The sequence below is a fragment of the Pseudophryne corroboree genome (genome assembly GCF_028390025.1).
Source record: "Pseudophryne corroboree isolate aPseCor3 chromosome 6 unlocalized genomic scaffold, aPseCor3.hap2 SUPER_6_unloc_1, whole genome shotgun sequence".
In the NCBI taxonomy this organism is placed as follows: domain Eukaryota; kingdom Metazoa; phylum Chordata; class Amphibia; order Anura; family Myobatrachidae; genus Pseudophryne; species Pseudophryne corroboree.
Window position 1 is genome coordinate 2,556,102 of NW_026967602.1, and position 19,419 is coordinate 2,575,520.

Genomic DNA, 19,419 nt, shown 5'->3' on the forward strand with positions numbered 1-19,419 from the left:
CCCCACAGTGCCAGATACACATATACCCCCACAGTGCCAGATACACATATACCCCCACAGTGCCAGATACACATATACCCCCACAGTGCTAGATACACAAATGTCCCAAAGTGCCAGATACACATTGCCCCACAGTGCCAGATACACAAATGCCCCCACAGTGCCAGATACACATATGCCAGTGCAGTGCCAGATACGCATATGCCCCACAGTGCCAGATATACAAATGCCCCACAGTACCAGATACACAAATGCCCCACAGTGCCAGATATACATATGACCTACAGTGGTAGATACACAAATGCCCCACAGTGCCAGATAAACAAATGCCCCCACAGTGCCAGATACACAAATGCCCCACAGTGCCAGATAACCATATGCCCCCACAGTGCCAGATACACATATGCCCCACAGTGCCAGATACACAAATGCCCCACAGTGCCAGATAAACAAATGCCCCCACAGTGCCAGATACACAAATGCCTAACAGTGCCAGATACACAAATGCCCCCACAGTGCCAGATACACAAATGCCCTACAGTGCCAGATACACATTACCCCACAGTGCCAGATACACAAATGCCCCCACAGTGCCAGATACACAAATGCCCCACAGTGCCAGATAACCATATGCCCCCACAGTGCCAGATACGCAAATGCCCCACAGTGCCAGATATACATATGCCCCACAGTGCTAGATACACAAATGCCCAACAGTGCCAGATACACAAATGCCCCAAATTGTTCGGTTACACATATGCCCCCACAGTGCCAGATACACACATGCCCTACAGTGCCAGATACACATTGCCCCACAGTGCCAGATAAACAAATGCCCCCATAGTGCCAGATACACAAATGCCCCCACAGTGCCAGATACACAAATGCTTCACAGTGTCAGATACACAAATGCACCCACAGTGCTAGATACACAAATGCTCCACAGTGCCAGATACACAAATGCCCCTGCAGTGCCAGATACAAAAATGCCCCACAGTGCCAGATACAAAAATGCCCTCACAGTGCCAGATACACAAATGCCCCCACAGTGCCAGATACACATATGCCCCACAGTACTAGATACACAAATGCCCAAAAGTACCAGATACACAAATGCCCAACAGTACCAGATACACAAATGCCCCACAGTGCCAGATACACAAATGCCCCCACAATGCCAGATATACTTTGCCCCACAGTGCCAGATACACAAATGCCCCCACAGTGCCAAATACACATATGCCTAACAGTGCCAGATACACAAATGCCCCCACAGTGCCAGATACACATATGCCCCCACAGTGCCAGATACACAAATGCCCCACAGTGCCAGATACACAAATGCCCCCACAGTGCCAGATACACATATGCCCCCACAGTGCCAGATACACAAGTGTCCCCACAGTGCCAGATACACATATGCCCCACAGTGCCAGATACACATATACCCCCACAGTGCCAGATACACAAATGCCCCTGCAGTGCCAGATACACAAATGCCCCACGGTGCCAGATACACAAATGCCCCCACAGTGCTAGATACACAAATGCTCCACAGTGCCAGATACACAAATGCCCCTGCAGTGCCAGATACAAAAATGCCCCACAGTGCCAGATACAAAAATGCCCTCACAGTGCCAGATACACAAATGCCCCTACAGTGCCAGAAGTGCCAGATACACATATGCCCCACATTACTAGATACACAAATGCCCAACAGTACCAGATACACAAATGCCCCCACAATGCCAGATATACTTTGCCCCACAGTGCCAGATACACAAATGCCCAACAGTACCAGATACACAAATGCCCCACAGTGCCAGATACACAAATGCCCCCACAGTGCCAGATACACATTTGCCCCACAGTGCCAGATACACATATACCCCCACAGTGCCAGATACACATATACCCCCACAGTGCCAGATACACATATACCCCCACAGTGCTAGATACACAAATGTCCCAAAGTGCTAGATACACATTGCCCCACAGTGGCAGATACACAAATGCCCCACAGTGCCAGATACACATATGCCCCACAGTGCCAGATACACAAATGCCCCACAGTGCCAGATACACAAATGCCCCACAGTGCCAGATACACATATGCCCCCACAGTGCCAGATACACAAGTGTCCCCACAGTGCCAGATACACATTTGCCCCACAGTGCCAGATACACATATACCCCCACAGTGCCAGATACACATATACCCCCACAGTGCCAGATACACATATACCCCCACAGTGCTAGATACACAAATGTCCCAAAGTGCCAGATACACATTGCCCCACAGTGCCAGATACACAAATGCCCCCACAGTGCCAGATACACATATGCCAGTGCAGTGCCAGATACGCATATGCCCCACAGTGCCAGATATACAAATGCCCCACAGTACCAGATACACAAATGCCCCACAGTGCCAGATAAACATATGACCTACAGTGGTAGATACACAAATGCCCCACAGTGCCAGATAAACAAATGCCCCCACAGTGCCAGATACACAAATGCCCCACAGTGCCAGATAACCATATGCCCCCACAGTGCCAGATACACATATGCCCCACAGTGCCAGATACACAAATGCCCCACAGTGCCAGATAAACAAATGCCCCCACAGTGCCAGATACACAAATGCCTAACAGTGCCAGATACACAAATGCCCCCACAGTGCCAGATACACAAATGCCCTACAGTGTCAGATACACATTGCCCCACCGTGCCAGATACACAAATGCCCCCACAGTGCCAGATACACGAATGCCCCACAGTGCCAGATAACCATATGCACCCACAGTGCCAGATACACAAATGCCCCACAGTGCCAGATATACATATGCCCCACAGTGCTAGATACACAAATGCCCAACAGTGCCAGATACACAAATGCCCCAAATTGTTCGGTTACACATATGCCCCCACAGTGCCAGATACACACATGCCCTACAGTGCCAGATACACATTGCCCCACAGTGCCAGATAAACAAATGCCCCCATAGTGCCAGATACACAAATGCCCCCACAGTGCCAGATACACAAATGCTTCACAGTGTCAGATACACAAATGCACCCACAGTGCTAGATACACAAATGCTCCACAGTGCCAGATACACAAATGCCCCTGCAGTGCCAGATACAAAAATGCCCCACAGTGCCAGATACAAAAATGCCCTCACAGTGCCAGATACACAAATGCCCCCACAGTGCCAGATACACATATGCCCCACAGTACTAGATACACAAATGCCCAACAGTACCAGATACACAAATGCCCAACAGTACCAGATACACAAATGCCCCACAGTGCCAGATACACAAATGCCCCCACAATGCTAGATATACTTTGCCCCACAGTGCCAGATACACAAATGCCCCCACAGTGCCAAATACACATATGCCTAACAGTGCCAGATACACAAATGCCCCCACAGTGCCAGATACACATATGCCCCCACAGTGCCAGATACACAAATGCCCCACAGTGCCAGATACACAAATGCCCCCACAGTGCCAGATACACATATGCCCCCACAGTGCCAGATACACAAGTGTCCCCACAGTGCCAGATACACATATGCCCCACAGTGCCAGATACACATATACCCCCACAGTGCCAGATACACAAATGCCCCTGCAGTGCCAGATACACAAATGCCCCACGGTGCCAGATACACAAATGCCCCCACAGTGCTAGATACACAAATGCTCCACAGTGCCAGATACACAAATGCCCCTGCAGTGCCAGATACAAAAATGCCCCACAGTGCCAGATACAAAAATGCCCTCACAGTGCCAGATACACAAATGCCCCCACAGTGCTAGATACACAAATGCCCCACAGTGTCAGATACACATATGCCCCACATTACTAGATACACAAATGCCCAACAGTACCAGATACACAAATGCCCCCACAATGCCAGATATACTTTGCCCCACAGTGCCAGATACACAAATGCCCAACAGTACCAGATACACAAATGCCCCACAGTGCCATATACACAAATGCCCCCACAATGCCAGATATACTTTGCCCCACAGTGCCAGATACACAAATGCCCCCACAGTGCCAAATACACATATGCCTAACAGTGCCAGATACACAAATGCCCCCACAGTGCCAGATACACAAATGCCCCCACAGTGCCAGATACACAAATGCCCCACAGTGCCAGATACACAAATGCCCCACAGTGCCAGATACACATATGCCCCCAAAGTGCCAGATACACAAGTGTCCCCACAGTGCCAGATACACATTTGCCCCACAGGGCCAGATACACATATACCCCCACAGTGCCAGATACACATATACCCCCACAGTGCCAGATACACATATACCCCCACAGTGCCAGATACACATATACCCCCACAGTGCTAGATACACAAATGTCCCAAAGTGCCAGATACACATTGCCCCACAGTGCCAGATACACAAATGCCCCACAGTGCCAGATACACATATGCCCCACAGTGCCAGATACACAAATGCCCCACAGTGCCAGATACACAAATGCCCCACAGTGCCAGATACACATATGCCCCCACAGTGCCAGATACACAAGTGTCCCCACAGTGCCAGATACACATTTGCCCCACAGTGCCAGATACACATATACCCCCACAGTGCCAGATACACATATACCCCCACAGTGCCAGATACACATATACCCCCACAGTGCTAGATACACAAATGCCCCACAGTGCCAGATACACAAATGCCCCACAGTGCCAGATACACATATGCCCCACAGTGCCAGATACACAAATGCCCCACAGTGCCAGATAACCATATGCCCCCACAGTGCCAGATACTCAAATGCACCACAGCGCCAGATACACAAATGCCCCACAGTGCTAGATACACAAATGCCCCACAGTGCCAGATACACATTGCCCCACACATGCCCTCCCGCCCCACTGTGTTGCTCATAGCTGCTGCTGCTGCTGCTGTGTGTCTGGGGAGGGGAGAAGAGCGCAACGTGTTCCTCTCCTGCACCTTAGTGCTCCGTCTGGCTGAGGCGTGTGTCAGGGGTCAGGGCAGGGAAGAGAGCGCAGCAATGGCAGGCGGTGTCGGCGTGTGGGACCTCAAACCAGCTGCCGCTTCGTGAGCCAATCAGAGCTTGCGGACCGGCAGCAGCGGCTCCTGATTGGCTACCGGTCTTCGAGCTCTGACTGGCTCATGAACTGGCGGCTGGTTTGAGATCATAGCTGCCGCTGCCGCCGGACATAGCTGCTCTCTCTTCCCTGCCCTGATAGCTGAGACTCGCCGCCGCTGGACAGAGGGGCGGTGTGTCTCGCTGACATACAGCAGCGGGTGGGCCGGAACAAACGGCTTTGCAGGCCTTATATGGCCTTTGGGCCGGAGGTTCCCCACCCCTGCTCTAGGCGCCACCAATACCCCCTCTTGGCACACTTGAGGCCTTATTCAGGATTGGACACAGCAGCAGTGTTTGTACGCACGGTCGCGTCCCGACATCTGCGCACACACAGCGGCTACAGTGCATGTGCGTGACCCTTCACTATGCCATTGCATCGCGAAATTGCATCATGATTGACAGGCGTCTGGTGGCGGCAATGTGACATTGGAGGGAGGAGAACAGGAAACGCAGGCGTGTCATGGCTGTTTGAAGACCACCCCGATGATGCTGCCTGCATTTCCTGCGATAGGAAACATGGCGTCGGACTGCTTGTATACGCAGCCATGCTGCATAGGCAGGGGTCAACCTCTATTTGTGGCTTATGCCATGCGATCACAATTCAAGTGCAATCGCACTGCGGGGTGGTGCCACACATGCCGGGCGGACCCCAGCATGTACTTTTACTGGTGGTAGATTTTGCTATGAGTGCAATTTCTGTGACCAACTCTGATGAAACCCCCTTGGTTCATAAATCCATGTAGAAAAGGTTTAGATATCCTCCCACCGCGTTCCATTGTACAAAGTCCTCTGCAACAAGTCACAACCACCTAGCATCTCTGGTGCACAATAAGTGGCTTCGTATGTGGCTGCGATACAACTAAGACTTAGTATGTGGGGGAAGAGTATACCGTGGTGATGGAGCGTCTCATCCACGCCAAGCATCTCCCGCATACACCTACTGTACCATACAAAGATGGTAGGAGTATGAGGTAGGTGCTCTTCAGTTATCCTGACTCTCTTCTGTAGTGTTCTAGAGCCCCATGTTTACCTGCACTTTCACCTGGAGCGTTCTGTAAGAACTGTAGATCTTGGTAGTCCTTAGACATTGCCTGGGGATGGAGAAACAGTGTATTAGAAAATGCTCGTGTTATTATTATACGTCCTTATAACTCCAGAATTGGGATGGGATCTTCAATAAATTTAAAGGTGAACCTCACACCTCAACTTCTGCATTTTTCCCTCCTCACCCTATGACTTATAAAGCCACATGGGTCACCAAATTAAGTGTGATATCCCAACTGACGGGATGCCGGCGACCAGAATACCTACTACAGCTTAACAACAGTGTAAATTCCAACAGAGGGGAGTTAAGATGATTCTCTTCTCCTCTACACTCTAACCCTCCTGTTCTGCAGCCTAACCCTAACCTCCCCCTTAGTGCCTGACCCTAACCTCCCCCTGATGGTGGCTAAAAACTAACCCCCTTCCCAACAGTCCAATCCTCCCCCCTTTGTGCTTAAACCTATCCCCCTCCCAGTGGTATTCCGGCATTGGTCTCCTGACCCTGTCAGAAATCCAGCGTCAGCATTCCAACTGCCATATCAACTGCCATATAAATGCCATATCAACTGCCATATCAACTGCCATATCAACTGCCATATCAACTGCCATATCAATGCCATTTCAACTGCCATATCAACTGCCATATCAACTGCCATATCAATTGCCATATCAACTGCCATATCAAATGCCATATCAATGCCATATCAACTGCCATATCAACTGCCATATCAATGCCATATCAACTGCCATATCAACTGCCATATCAATGCCATTTTAACTGCCATATCAACTGCCATATCAACTGCCATATCAATGCCATATCAACTGCCATATCAACTGCCATATCAACTGCCATATCAATGCCATATCAACTGCCATATCAACTGCCATATCAATGTCATATCAACTGCAATATCAATGCCATATCAATGTCATATCAACTGCCATATCAATACCATATCAGCTGCCGTATCAATGCCATATCAATGCCATATCAACTGCCATATCAATGCCATATCAACTGCCATATCAATGCCATATCAACTGCCATATCAATGCCATATTAATGTCATATAAACTGCCATATCAATACCATATCAGCTGCCGTATCAATGCCATATCAATGCCATATCAACTGCCATATCAATGCCATATCAATACCATATCAATGTCATATTAACTGCCATATCAATACCATATCAGCTGCCGTATCAATGCCATATCAATGCCATATCAACTGCCATATCAACTGCCATATCAATGCCATATCAACTGCCATATCAATGCCATATCAATGCCATATCAATGCCATATCAACTGCCATATCAATGCCATATCAACTGCCATATCAACTGCCATATCAACTGCCATATCAACTGCCATATCAATGCCATATCAACCATATCAACTGCCATATCAATGCCATATCAACTGCCATATCAATGCCATATCAACTGCCATATCAACTGCCATATCAATGCCATATCAATGCCATATCAACTGCCATATCAATGCCATATCAACTGCCATATCAATGCCATATCAATGCCATATCAACTGCCATATCAATGCCATATCAACTGCCATATCAATGCCATATCAACTGCCATATCAACTGCCATATCAATGCCATATCAACTGCCATATCAATGCCATATCAACTGCCATATCAATGCCATATCAACTGCCATATCAATGCCATATCAACTGCCATATCAACTGCCATATCAACTGCCATATCAACTGCCATATCAATGCCATATCAACTGCCATATCAATGCCATATCAACTGCCATATCAATGCCATATCAACTGCCATATCAACTGCCATATCAACTGCCATATCAATGCCATATTAACTGCCATATCAATGCCATATCAACTGCCATATCAATGCCATATCAATGACATATCAACTGTCATATCAACTGCCATATCAACTGCCATATCAATGCCATATCAACTGCCATATCAATGCCATATCAACTGCCATATCAATGCCATATCAATGCCATATCAACTGTCATATCAACTGCCATATCAATGCCATATCAACTGCCATATCAACTGCCATATCAATGCCATATCAATGCCATATCAACTGTCATATCAACTGCCATATCAATGCCATATCAACTGTCATATCAACTGCCATATCAACTGCCATATCAACTGCCATATCAATGCCACATCAATGCCATATTGTTAGGTCCGGGTGTTTTTGTGAATCCGTTAACCCGGGACCAACCACAGGTGTAGGTGCTGGGGTATGAAGAAAGCAGGGAGGACGAAGAAAGTTCCGTTTCATATATTTATTAAAAATAACAATTCAGTAAAGAGTTAAATGACAAGTTGTTAATCATCATATTATACTGAAGTATTGCAGGAATGGCAGAAATAATATGCAGGATAAATCTCAAAGACAAATAAAAGAAATGTTCATGGAACTGTATATAAAACAAGCTGATGAATAAATGTTGAATTGTCCAAATATAAACAAGCTTTGATGCTGAACTGCAGAATGTGTTTAACTGGGTAATGCAGACATGAAGAAATAACTGTAAGGATTTGCAATGAAGTTTTGAGAGTTAACTGAGAGGCTGTGAAGAATTATCCTTGTTATGGTAACATAGAAAATAAAAGTACTGAATTGGGTTACTTGCGGGTTCCGGAGATCACTGTGAAAACTGTAGCAGATGACAAGGTGATGAACGGGTTAAATGCAGAGTAGAACAAACGAACAGCTGAGGGTAGTGGAATCCTCCAAACTTTGTATGGTTGAAGGCAGGCAGACAAGGTAACCTCATGCAAGACTCTGGGAATCCAACTGTTTCCAGTAGGTGTGCAATTAACTGACAGCACAGCGGAGAGCTGGTGGATCTTTAGCAGTGAAGGCTGCAGACCGACCTCTGGGAACGGAGGCGATATCTGGACCACGGGAATCACACAGGAATGCACGGAGAGAGCTCAGAGCTAGAGCACAGCGTTAATACAACAAAGCACTGGCCCAGAGTAACATAATCCCATCCTACTTAAAGGTAGCACAAGCACGGGATTGGCTTACACCTACCAACAGGTGTTTTCACAAGTGCTCTGTATTACCTATTTGGTCTCCAACATGGCCGCCTCCTATACAGCAGACACACCGCAGTGCCTTAGGCCATTTGGTCCCCGCACTCCCAGTTCCCAGACTCTGCATTACCTGTGCCACTGATCACGCCGCGTCCCCACACGGGTGCACAGCACCGCGAGCAACCGCACTGGCAACGGACGAACCCCAGAACCCGCAGAGGTGAGAGACCGGTTCGTGACACATATCAATGCCATATCAACTGCCATATCAATGCCATATCAACTGCCATATCAACTGCCATATCAACTGCCATATCAATGCCATATCAACTGCCATATCAACTGCCATATCAATGCCATATCAACTGCCATATCAATGCCATATCAATGCCATATCAACTGTCATATCAACTGCCATATCAATGCCATATCAACTGTCATATCAACTGCCATATCAATGCCATATCAACTGTCATATCAACTGCCATATCAATGCCATATCAACTGCCATATCAATGCCATATCAACTGCCATATCAATGCCACATCAATGCCATATCAATGCCATATCAACTGCCATATCAACTGCCATATCAATGCCATATCAACTGCCATATCAATGCCATATCAACTGCCATATCAATGCCATATCAACTGCCATATCAACTGCCATATCAATGCCATATCAACTGCCATATCAATGCCATATCAACTGCCATATAAATGCCATATCAACTGCCATATCAACTGCCATATCAATGCCATATCAACTGCCATATAAATGCCATATCAACTGCCATATCAACTGCCATATCAATGCCATATCAACTGCCATATCAATGCCATATCAATGCCATATCAACTGCCATATCAATGCCATATCAACTGTCATATCAACTGCCATATCAATGCCATATCAACTGTCATATCAACTGCCATATCAATGCCATATCAATGCCATATCAACTGTCATATCAACTGCCATATCAATGCCATATCAACTGTCATATCAACTGCCATATCAATGCCATATCAACTGTCATATCAACTGCCATATCAATGCCATATCAAATGCCATATCAACTGCCATATCAATGCCATATCAACTGCCATATCAATGCCACATCAATGCCATATCAATGCCATATCAACTGCCATATCAATGCCATATCAACTGCCATATCAATGCCATATCAACTGTCATATCAACTGCCATATCAATGCCATATCAGCTACCGTATCAATGCCATATCAACTGTCGTATCAACTGCCATATCAATGCCATATCAACTGCCATATCAATGCCATATCAATGCCATATCAACTGTCATATCAACTGCCATATCAATGCCATATCAACTGCCATATCAACTGCCATATCAATGCCATATCAACTGTCATATCAACTGCCATATCAATGCCATATCAACTGCCATATCAATGCCATATCAACTGTCATATCAATGCCATATCAACTGCCATATCAATGCCATAACAATGCCATATCAACTGCCATATCAATGCCATATCAACTGTCATATCAACTGCCATATCAATGCCATATCAACTGTCATATCAACTGCCATATCAATGCCATATCAACTGTCATATCAACTGCCATATCAATGCCATATCAACTGCCATATCAATGCCACATCAATGCCATATCAACTGCCATATCAATGCCATATCAACTGCCATATCAATGCCATATCAACTGCAATATCAATGTCATATCAACTGCCATATCAATACCATATCAGCTACCGTATCAATGCCATATCAACTGTCATATCAACTGCCATATCAATGCCATATCAACAGCCATATCAATGCCATATCAACTGCCATATCAATGCCACATCAATGCCATATCAACTGCCACATCAATGCCATATCAATGCCATATCAACTGTCATATCAATGCCATATCAACTGCCATATCAATGCCATATCAATGCCATATCAACTGCCATATCAATGCCATATCAATGCCACATCAACTGCCATATCAATGCCATATCAACTCTCATATCAACTGCCATATTAATGCCATATCAACTGTCATATCAACTGCCATATCAATGCCATATCAACTGCCATATCAATGCCACATCAATGCCATATCAACTGCCATATCAATGCCATATCAACTGCCATATCAATGCCATATCAACTGCCATATCATTGTCATATCAACTGCCATATCAATGCCATATCAACTGTCATATCAACTGCCATATCAATGCCATATCAACTGCCATATCAATGTCATATCAACTGCCATATCAATACCATATCAGCTACCGTATCAATGCCATATCAACTGCCATATCAATGCCATATCAACTGCCATATTAATGCCATATCAACTGCCATATCAATGCCACATCAATGCCATATCAACTGCCATATCAATGCCATATCAACTGCCATATCAATGCCATATCAACTGCCATGTCAATGCCATATCAACTGTCATATCAACTGCCATATCAATGCCATATCAACTGTCATATCAACTGCCATATCAATGCCATATCAACTGTCATATCAACTGCCATATCAATGCCATATCAACTGTCATATCAACTGCCATATCAATGCCATATCAACTGTCATATCAACTGCCATATCAATGCCATATCAACTGTCATATCAACTGCCATATCAATGCCATATCAACTGTCATATCAACTGCCATATCAATGCCATATCAACTGCCATATCAATGCCACATCAACTGCCATATCAATGCCATATCAACTGCCATATCAACTGCCATATCAATGCCATATCAACTGCCATATCAATGCCATATCAATGCCACATCAACTGCCATATCAATGCCATATCAACTGCCATTTCAATGCCATATCAACTGCCATATCAATGCCATATCAATGCCATATCAACTGCCATATCAACTGCCATATCAACTGCCATATCAATGCCATATCAACTGCCATATCAATGCCATATCAACTGCCATATCAATGCCATATCAACTACCATATCAATGCCATATCAACTGCCATATCAATGTCATATCAACTGCCATATCAATACCATATCAGCTGCCGTATCAATGCCATATTAACTGCCGTATCAATGTCATATCAGCTGCCATTTCAATGTCATATCAGCTGCCGTATCAATGCCATATCAACTGCCATATCAATGTCATATCAGCTGCCGTATCAATGTCATATCAACTGCCATATCAATGCCATATCAACTGCCATATCAATACCATATCAACTGCCATATCAACTGCCATATCAATGCCATATCAACTGCCATATCAATGCCATATCAGCTGCCGTATCAATGTCATATCAACTGCCATATCAATGCCATATCAACTGTCATATCAATACCATATCAACTGCCATATCAACTGCCATATCAATGCCATATCAATGCCATATCAACTGCCATATCAACTGCCATATCAACTGCCATATCAATGCCATATCAACTGCCATATCAATGCCATATCAATGCCACATCAACTGCCATATCAATGCCATATCAACTGCCATATCAATGCCATATCAACTGCCATATCAATGCCATATCAATGCCATATCAACTGCCATATCAACTGCCATATCAACTGCCATATCAATGCCATATCAACTGCCATATCAATGCCATATCAACTGCCATATCAACTACCATATCAATGCCATATCAACTACCATATCAATGCCATATCAACTGCCATATCAATGTCATATCAACTGCCATATCAATACCATATCAGCTGCCGTATCAATGCCATATTAACTGCCATATCAATGTCATATCAGCTGCCATATCAATGTCATATCAGCTGCCGTATCAATGTCATATCAACTGCCATATCAATGCCATATCAACTGCCATATCAATACCATATCAACTGTCATATCAACTGCCATATCAATGCCATATCAACTGCCATATCAATGCCATATCAGCTGCCGTATCAATGTCATATCAACTGCCATATCAATGCCATATCAACTGCCATATCAATGCCATATCAACTGCCATATCAATGCCATATCAACTGCCATATCAATGCCATATCAATGCCATATCAACTGCCATATCAACTGCCATATCTACTGCCATATCAACTGTCATATCAATGCCATATCAACTGCCATATCAATGCCATATCAACTGCCATATCAATGCCATATCAACTGCCATATCAACTGCCATATCAACTGCCATATCAATGCCATATCAACTGCCATATCAATGCCATATCAACTGCCATATCAACTGCCATATCAACTGCCATATCAACTGCCATATCAACTGCCATATCAATGCCATATCAACTGCCATATCAATGCCATATCAACTGCCATATCAACTACCATATCAATGCCATATCAACTACCATATCAATGCCATATCAACTGCCATATCAATGTCATATCAACTGCCATATCAATACCATATCAGCTGCCGTATCAATGCCATATTAACTGCCATATCAATGTCATATCAGCTGCCATATCAATGTCATATCAGCTGCCGTATCAATGTCATATCAACTGCCATATCAATGCCATATCAACTGCCATATCAATACCATATCAACTGTCATATCAACTGCCATATCAATGCCATATCAACTGCCATATCAATGCCATATCAGCTGCCGTATCAATGTCATATCAACTGCCATATCAATGCCATATCAACTGCCATATCAATACCATATCAACTGCCATATCAACTGCCATATCAATGCCATATCAACTGCCATATCAATGCCATATCAATGCCATATCAACTGCCATATCAACTGCCATATCTACTGCCATATCAACTGTCATATCAATGCCATATCAACTGCCATATCAATGCCATATCAACTGCCATATCAATGCCATATCAATGCCATATCAACTGCCATATCAACTGCCATATCAACTGCCATATCAACTGCCATATCAATGCCATATCAACTGCCATATCAATGCCATATCAACTGCCATATCAACTGCCATATCAACTGCCATATCAACTGCCATATCAATGCCATATCAATGCCATATCAACTGCCATATCAATGCCATATCAACTGCCATATCAATACCATATCAACTGCCATATCAACTGCCATATCAATGCCATATCAATGCCATATCAACTGCCATATCAATGCCATATCAACTGCCATATCAATACCATATCAACTGCCATATCAACTGCCATATCAATGCCATATCAACTGCCATATCAATACCATATCAACTGCCATATCAACTGCCATATCAACTGCCATATCAATGCCATATCAACTGCCATATCAATGCCATATCAATGCCATATCAACTGTCATATCAACTGCTATATCAATGCCATATCAACTGCCATATCAATGCCATATCAACTGTCATATCAACTGCCATATCAACTGCCATTTCAATGTCGACCTTTCAACCATTTCAACCTTGTGTATGTCAACAATTTGGTATTGACCTTATGATTGTCATCCCATTGACCCATAACCCTGTCATCTATCCACATAGATTATTAATTATTACAATGCTTGGATACACTGCAGTATAATGAGTGATGCTCAAATATAACTGCTAATAAACACCCTAATCACTTATAATACACATATACCCTGATTTATGTAACCCTAACAATAACTGTAATACTGTAGTATAAAGTGCATCTGGGAAGTATTCACAGCGCTTCACTTTTTTTTCTCATTTTGTTACGTTACAGCCTTATTCCAAACTGTAATAAATCCATTTTTTCCCTCAAAATTCTACACACAATACCCCATAATGACAACGTGAAAAAAGTTTTTTTGAGATCTTTGCAAGTTTATTAAAAATAAAAAAACTAAGAAATCACATGTACATAAGTATTCACAGCCTTTGCTCAATACATTGTTGATGCCCCTTTGGCAGCAATTACAGCCTCAAGTCTTTTTGAATATGATGCCACAAGCTTGGCACACCTATCTTTGGGCAGTTTTGCCCATTCCTCTTTGCAGCACCTCTCAAGCTCCATCAGGTTGGATGGGAAGCGTCAGTGCACAACCATTTTCAGATCTCTCCAGAGATGTTCAATCAGATTCAAGTCTGGGCTCTGGCTGGACCACTCAAGGACATTCACAGAGTTGTCCTGAAGCCACTGCTTTGATATCTTGGCTGTGTGCTTAGGGTCGTTGTAATGCTGAAAGATGAACCGTTGCCCCAGTCTGAGGTCAAGAGCGCTCTGGAGCAGGTTTTCATCCAGGATGTCTCCGTACATTGCTGCATTCATCTTTCCCTCTATCCTGACTAGTCTCCCAGTTCCTGCCACTGAAGAACATCCCCACAGCATGATGCTACCACCACCATGCTTCGCTGTAGGGATGGTATTGGTCTGGTGATGAGCGGTGCCTGGTTTTCTCCAAACATAATGCCTGGCATTCACGCCAAAGAGTTCAATCTTTGTCCCAGAGTATTTTGTTTCTCATGGTCTGAGAGTTCTTCAGGGGCATTTTGGCAAACTCCAGGCGGGCTGTCATGTGCTTTTTACTAAGGAGTGGCTTCCGTCTGACCACTCTACCATTCAGGCCTGATTGGTGGACTGCTGCAGAGATGGTTGTCCTTCTGGAAGGTTCTCCTCTCTCCACAGGGGAATGCTGTAGCTCTGACGGAGTGACCATCGGGTTCTTGGTCTGACTAGGGCCCTTCTCCCCCAATCGCTCAATTTAGACTGCCGGACAGCTCTAGGAAGTGTCCTGGTGGTTCTGAACTTCTTCCATTTATGAATGATGGAGGCCACTGTGCTCATTGGGACCTTCAAAGCAGCAGATTTTTTTCTGTACCCTGCCCCAGATTTGTGCCTGGAGACAATCCTGTCTCAGAGTTCTACAGACAATTACTATGACTTCATGCTTGGTTTGTGCTCAGTCTTGCACTGTCAAATGTGGGGCCTTATATAGACAGGTGTGTGCCTTTCCAAATCATGTCCTATCAACTGAATTTACCACAGGTGGGCTCCAATTAAGCTATAGCAACATCTCAAGGATGATCAGTGGAAACAGGATGCACCTGAGCTCAATTTTGAGCTTCATGGCAAAGGCTGTGAATACTTATGTACATGTGATTTCTTAGCTTTTTTATTATTAATACATTTGCAAAAATCTCAAAAACACTTTTTCACGCTGTCATTATGGGGTATTGTGTTTAAAATTTTGAGAGAAAAATGAATTTATTCCATTGTGGAATAAGGCTGTAACATAACAAAATGTGGAGAAGTGAAGTGCTGTGAATACTTTCCAGAGGCACTGTATATCACCATGTGTGTTACCATAATAATCAGAATACTAATCTGCACCTTGCCCTGCATCCCGCGCGCCGGCCATGTAACCACACACCCTGTATACAACTACAACTATTATGGTGGTACTAGTATATTACATTAAAAAAAGTCTATTTTATTCTACTATTATAAATAGTACACATGTACACACATGCTTTGAATATGTCTACATACAGTATATACAGTATATATTCCTTCACTTTTTCTTTCTCTCCTCTCTCTCCCCCCCTTTCTCTCGCTTCTCTCTCTCACTTCTCTCTCATCTTTATCCGTCTCCTCTCTTTCTCTTTCCTTCTCTCTCCACCTCTTGCCTCTCTTCCGCTCTCTCTCCTTCTCTCTCTCTCTCTCTCTCTCTCTCTCACTTCTCTCTCTCTCTCTCTCTCATTCTCTCTCTCTCTCTCCTCTCTCTCTCATTCTCTCTCTCTCTCTCTCTCTCATTCTCTCTCCTCTTTCTCCCTCTCCTTTCTTTCTTTCCTTCTCTCTCCACCTCTTGCCTCTCTTCCGCTCTCTCTCACTTCTCTCTCTCTCTCTCTAATTCTCTCTCCTCTTTATCCGTCTCCTCTCTTTCTCTTTCCTTCTCTCTCCACCTCTTGCCTCTCTTCCGCTCTCTCTCCTTCTCTCTCTCTCTCTCTCACTTCTCTCTCTCTCTCTCTCTCTCTCTCTAATTCTCTCTCCTCTTTATCCGTCTCCTCTCTTTCTCTTTACTTCTCTCTCCACCTCTTGCCTCTCTTCCGCTCTCTCTCTCTTTTCTCTCTCTCTCTCTCTCTCTCTTATTCTCTCTCATCTTTCTCCCTCTCCTTTCTTTCTTTCCTTCTCTCTCCACCTCTAGCCTCTCTTCCGCTCTCTCTCATTTCTCTCTCACTCTCTGTCTCATTCTCGCTCACTCCTCTCTCACGCTCTCTCTCTCCCCCTTTTCTCTCACTTCTCCCTCTCTTTCTTTATCACTCCCTCCTCTGTCTCTCTCTCTATATCACTTCTTTCTCGCTCTCTTTTTCATTCTCTCTCTCTCTCACTCTCCTTCTACCCCCTCTTTCTCTCACTTTTCCCTCTCACTCCTCTTTCTCACACACACACACACACACACACACACTCTCTCCTTCTCTCTTTCTCTCCTCTCTCTATCTTTCCCTCGCTTTCTTTATCTCTCTCTCCACCCCATCTCTCTATCTCCTTCTCTCTCCTTCTCCTTCTCTCTCCTTCTCCTTCTCTCTCACCCCATCTCTCTCCTTCTCCCCCGCCCTCTTTATCCCTCCATATTACTCTCTCTCTCTCTCTCTCTCTCTCTCTCTCTCTCTCTCAAACTCCCCTCTCTCCCTATAAATACATATATCTAGCCATTTTGGTATGCACCAATAATTCTATGCACAATATAACGTGTAATAATAACATATAACCCTTTATGTCATAGCTTTACACCTTTGTGTAACATCAGATTCTGCATATACCGTACTCCACCAGGTAAAACGTTACTGAGATACTTTAGTAAATAACACACAGACGTTGGAGGAGGTAACACAACTGACTCGGATAACATGCGACCACTGCGCAGTATGAAACTGCGCTACCAATAAGACCATTTTTATCTTCTACCTGTGACATCACAATACAGCCGTTATCACCCCTGCAGTCACATAACATATCCCAACCACGGGAAACCACCATACACTAAAACATCACTCAATATAATACACATACAGTACATAGTATAATAACAAAACACCATTATAATATCATTACAGTGACATATATACCAAATAATTATCTTATACCCTGCATCTGTATTCCTGAACCCCCCCCCCCAATATAAGAAGACATTATTTGCTCATAAACAATTACTGCCACCCCAATAACGAGATTCCACCCTACGGTGATTGATACCAAGCTTCCGCCATATACCGCCCGGTACAGTTTCTTGTTTGAGAATACATTAAATATTGCAAGTGATTATGCACCTGCGGCTCTGAGGATTGCCTCTGTCAATATAAATGGGGAGCAGGATAATATACAGAGAACACACACACACACACACACACACACACACACACACACCACCACCTTCCCCCCAGCAATAAGCCCCAGACCAGGTATTACCAGATAAAAGGCTTTTGTGCTGAATATTCCCAACGTCCTTTGGAACTTCTTTTAAAATAAATACGGGTGAGTAACTCACAGCCCCCCCTCTCCACCCCCCCCTACCATTTCCTCCATCTCCTCCCCCCCATCCAGTGCCCATCTCTGACCCTGCAATAAGTGGAGTCAGCAAGAGATAGGTTTCCTGCCCTCGCCCAATCCTGATGTCCGCAGCACTTTACTCAGAAATTGGGCGGATGTGCAGAGCTTTAAAAACATCATGAAGTTTGTAAACAGGACCTTAGGATCTCTAGGCCTGTAACATCACTGTGAGGGGGTCCGGGTTTAGGGCCATGGACCATCCACATGGAAGTACAGATGGAGCCCTGCTCATCTATCCCTTTGATGGGATTAACGAACACAGTGCTATCGGAGTTAATCCCCTGCTGTATTGTGCTCTCTGTATTGCATTGCATCTGAGAACAATAGATGAAAGGCTTATGCTAATAAGCCTTGGTGCACCATGGTGCACCAGAGAAGGCTAGATGAGCGAGGCTTCATCTGTAAAAATGGTGATCTCTGTGCTGCTTCCGCATGTGCACCGTGAGATTACGGTTAGTCAGGATCTGTACCACCAGTTATACCAATGCCCCAGAGACCTCCAGGACATGAGACACTTAGACCACAGGAGGATCTGGAATAGCTGGGGCTGTAGATTGTGGACC

General features: G+C 44.5%; 1 protein-coding gene across 1 annotated transcript in view; it reads right to left on the reverse strand.

Moving 5' to 3' along the window:
* The window catches only part of LOC134985599 (asialoglycoprotein receptor 1-like), a 235,882-nt gene extending 217,106 nt beyond the window's left edge, over nucleotides 1-18,776 (reverse strand). The window contains exons 1-2 of the mRNA XM_063950416.1: nucleotides 18,716-18,776; nucleotides 6,202-6,262 (exon numbers count right to left, since the gene is read on the reverse strand). Of these exons, the coding sequence (XP_063806486.1) occupies nucleotides 6,202-6,259 (58 nt within the window). The 5' untranslated portion in view covers nucleotides 6,260-6,262; nucleotides 18,716-18,776. The remainder of the gene's footprint in view (nucleotides 1-6,201; nucleotides 6,263-18,715) is intronic.
* Between the last annotated feature and the right edge of the window lie 643 nt (nucleotides 18,777-19,419).